At 44.5% G+C, this 4,405-nt stretch overlaps 1 protein-coding gene across 1 annotated transcript; it reads left to right on the top strand.

Moving 5' to 3' along the window:
* The first annotated feature begins 1,961 nt into the window (after positions 1-1,961).
* Positions 1,962-3,888, top strand: LOC148031381 (UDP-glycosyltransferase 85A3-like). Its single transcript, XM_087685739.1, has 2 exons — positions 1,962-2,620; positions 2,776-3,888. The coding sequence occupies exons 1-2, from the start codon at positions 2,083-2,085 to the stop codon at positions 3,738-3,740; spliced, it is 1,503 nt and encodes a 500-aa protein (XP_087541865.1). The 5' UTR covers positions 1,962-2,082; the 3' UTR covers positions 3,741-3,888.
* The last annotated feature ends 517 nt before the right edge of the window (positions 3,889-4,405 follow it).

Below are 4,405 nucleotides of genomic sequence, written 5' to 3'. Positions count from 1 at the left end.
ACTTTAGACATTTAGTAATGCACTTTAAGATTCAAAGTAGATTTAGGTGATATTTTAGACATGGTAAAGCACCTTTGAGATGTATAAAAGCATTGTTTCTATGTTAAAAGTTCTTGCATGACACAAAAGTAGTTCTTACAAGTAAGAAAGTGCTTTGACATGTATAGAGTGCTTTGACCATAAAAAAACTTTACAACTTAAAGTGCTTTTTCACCCTAGCAGTGGTATACATTCAATCATCATTCTAATATTATAGAAAACACTTTTAGTCTATACAAAAGTACTTCTTTAGCTGACAAAGTGGTCTCATTGCTTTCATCAAATCATTTGCATAGAGTTTAGCAGAACTTTTAGGTCCTTGCAGCTACAAACTACGAATTTTACAAAATAATGAGGTGAGTTAGACAAAAGCACTTATAATCTTAACTATATCTTTTTCTATAAGTTTGCCCAATGTGTACGAGACTCCCCAAAACCAGTTTCATTTGCTAACTACTTCTCATTGAGATGATTTTTCCCTACCTCCTCAAAGATTAGTCATTACTATAATTTTGAGTATTTGTAACTGCTTTTTTAAGAAAAGAAACGATTGTTACCTGGTATTGGGTAGCCTTGCCATGTTCTATAGACAGAGTTGAGGGGTCAACACCACAATAGGTGAGTCCAACCTCACACAATTTTATTTTTCCTTGAAATTATAAATTTGTAGACCATATTAGTATTCAATTCATGGAGCTCTTTCCTAAGCCTCTAAACTCATCTGTGAAGTGCTTTGCTATAGCAATAAATGCTCCCTCTTGACATAAAATGCCATCTCTAGCGTGTTCATAATGTGTAATTCTTGAGGGCAAAATGTCTTCCTCCACTTGCAAATGACTCATTGCCCTCTCCTATAGAGCTATGCAAAGCACTCAGCAAATTAAAGAAATTGACATTCATCAATATATTCTACTCTAAACCTGTTGAGAAATAACCTTGAGTTGCATGTATCTCCCACATTGAAGATTGTCAGCTAATTAGTGTCTTCAATGGGAGGTAGCTCTTGTAGGAGCTTGTCCTATACTCAACATGCACTTTCTCTATCTACATGCAACACCTTGATCCTCACTGGCAACTTTGATTTGCGATATCCACTTTTCAAACCAACTTGCTAAACACACAAGCTCTAGCCCAATATGTCATCAAGGGGAGGTTGTTCTTTCTTTATTATTTTGTTCATGGCTCTGTAATCCACTAGCAATTCATTCAAAGACATCATCAAACATGTATGTATGTTTTTGTGTATAAATATTTATGTGAATATTTGCACGAGGATAAGAACAATAAAATTAGCAAGTCAAATTAAATTTAAAATTGAAATTTGTGGGTAGCCTTGAAAACACATTAGTAAGCTAAGCAAGCCAAGTTAATGACATCATAGGACAACCATTATACTATCTTCTTGGGAGTAGAATAAGATTCTTTTTGCACTCTCTTCTAATCACAAAGGTTTGCTTTATGTCTAAAATTGCCATTTTTTCGTGATCCATTTTTTAAAGACTTTTGCCGTCCACTATATCTTTCCCTTGGGAGCATAATAATAAGTTTTGTGCACACTCCAATCTCTTCTTATGAACAAAAGTGTTCTTTTTATCGTGTAAAAGAAAACTTTTCCATATATTTGAAAAGTTTAGAAGACTTTTTCCGGTCCAATTTGCCAAAGAGACCTTGATTGAAGGCTTCAAGGTAGGGCCACGTCAAGGACTAACTAGACTTCTTGGAAATCTCACATGCAATTGTCAACCCAATCATGTAGCATGTTGCAAAGGAACTTTTATACCTTTCGTTATATTAAGGTTTCAAGAATATCCACTTAATCCCCGGTCTAGCACTAACCTCACATTTCAACATTGCGACGAAGACTCCCGCGCCAAGGAGACTTTTGTGCACGTTGGAATATGACGAGGCTGATGAAGTCTCTCTCTCTCTCTCTCTCTCTCTGCTCAGGGCTCCGTCTCTCAGATCAGAGAGCTCGCTCACACTACATTCTACTCTAACTTATAGCTGCAGTAAGGCAGCAGCAGGTAGCACGTCATTGCTGCAATGGTGAGCGAGCAAGAAAGAAACGAACAGCAGCAGAAGCTCCCGACCGGTAATATTCCGCATGTGGTCTGCCTCGCCTTTCCGATGCAAGGCCACATCAAGCCCATGATGCAGCTGTGCGAGTTGCTGGCGTCCAAGAGCGCCACGGTGACCTTCGTCACCACAGACTTCCACCTCGACCGCATGAAGGAGGCCATGCACAACACCGATGAGGTGAGCGGTCATAATAATAATAATAATAATAATGTGCGGCTGGCTGGCATCGCCCTGCCCCCTCAGTTCTACACAGACTCTACCTTCGGCGACCAGCTCCGCCTCGCCTGCGACCGGAATCTGGAGCTCCCATTCTCCCGCCTCATTCAAGCGGCTACAGAACCTGTCTCGCTCATCATCTTCGACGTTCTGCTGTCATGGGCCTACCATGTTGGCTCCAACCTTGGCATACCCACTGCGGGCCTCTGGACGTCCGGGCCCTCGAGCTTCGTAGCCTGCTGGCACATCCCTCTTCTTCTATCTCAGGGAATCCTGCCTATCAAAGGTGATACAAATTAGATTGCATTCCCTTATGTCTTAAGCATAATTCCTGGGAAGCACAGCTACCAGCTATCGAGATTATCAGAATTAACGCCTCAAGCAATACTATCCTTTTCGATTTACATTGCGATATATGATTCACGCCTCTTAATCCTGCAGACTCCGATGATAAGGCTGCTCTTGATAAACCTCTCACGTGCATCCCGGGCCTCCCACCCATCTTCGCAGTGAAGGATCTGCCATCCACATTACTGGTCAAGGATCTCAGCTCCGACCCAATGTTCCAGATTATCTCAGGCCGGGTGGGAGCTCTTCGTGGCGCCACGTGTCCCGTGCTGATGAATTCGCTGCCAGAGCTGGATGTGGAATTAGAAGGCGTGCCGGGGTTGCCCAGGGTGGTGCACGTAGGTCCGACTTTCACGCTGGGCGGCCGGGGCTTAAGAAACGCGGGCAGCCTGTGGTCAGAGGGTGAGGCGTCCACGTGGCAGGCCTGGCTCGGTGCCAGGGCACCAGGCTCGGTGCTGTTCGTCTCCTTCGGCAGCTTAGCGGAGCTGCCTCCGAAGAAAGCCAAGGGGATAGCCGCGGGGCTCCTAGAGAGCGGACGGCCCTTCTTATGGGCTTGCCGGTCAGATCTCGTGGACCCCACGACCATGGCGGAGATCCAGGCCAACGTGAGCTCGGGCTGGGCCAATGAGCGGGGGCTGCTGGTGCCGTGGGTCCCACAGGCGGAGGTGCTGGCCCACCCCGCCGTGGGGGGCTTCCTCACGCACTGCGGCTGGAACTCGATGCTGGAGGCCATGTGGGCGGGCGTCCCCATGCTGGGGCTCCCTCAGCTGGCGGAGCAGCGCATGAACTGCCGCATGATGGAGCACGTGTGGCGCGTCGGGAAGGAGCTCCAGCTTGTCGACGCCAGCGACGTCGGTCGTGGCAGCCCCGCAGCCAAACACGTAGCCAGCAGCGTCGGCAGCATCGTTGGCAGTCACGTGGCGGATGACCTCAGGCAGCGCTGCACTTATTGGCAAGAAATCCTTCGCAAGGGAGCGACTGGCCGGGGTGTCTCTAGCTCCCTTCAAAATATCGACAACCTCCTCCATCAATCCATTGTAGTCTTAAAACATTCTTGAGTGTAACACACACACACACACACTCTCTCTCTCTCTCTCTCTCCCATAATGATACTTTTGCTTTGAGTCTACATAGTGTGGCACTAATCCCTCCGAGAATTGGAAGATTTTGAAATACTCTCAAATTAGCAATTTAATTGATTGATAATAGGCCTTTACTAAATGAAGTACACATTTGTTGGTTGCTCAGTACATGGCCAAGTGATTAGTTTTTGTCTAAGCGACTATATTGTGTGGTTATTGCATGGCCAAGTGATTTCTTTTCTATGTAAACAACTTTATTGTTTGGTTATTACATGGCCAAGTGATGATATTTTGTAAAGACAGAAGGGAGCAAAAGTGGATCATGATAACCTATAAAAACAAGGTTAGCATATTGTCACCCGATTTGCAAAACAATGATTAGGGAGTTAGCTCATAGATATTTACAGGGATAAGTTGCATGTTGCACTTTCCACGTGAGTGTGTTACCAGACATAATGATTAGAGCAAGCATGTCAAACACTGATCATTTGATAAGAGTGTTAAGGACTATACACCAAGCCATAAGTAGACTAGTAATCACTAACAATAGTAGCAAAATCATATAAAGGAATGAAAGAAGGATTGAGAACACTACAAGGGATGAGGGGAATGTTGATGATGTTATTTAATACATAAAATTT

The sequence above is a fragment of the Lygodium microphyllum genome, chromosome 9, assembly GCF_053477565.2.
Source record: "Lygodium microphyllum isolate KBCC chromosome 9, Lygodium_microphyllum_v1.1.10, whole genome shotgun sequence".
Classification (NCBI taxonomy): Eukaryota; Viridiplantae; Streptophyta; class Polypodiopsida; order Schizaeales; family Lygodiaceae; genus Lygodium; species Lygodium microphyllum.
This window is presented reverse-complemented; position numbering and strand designations above follow the sequence as displayed.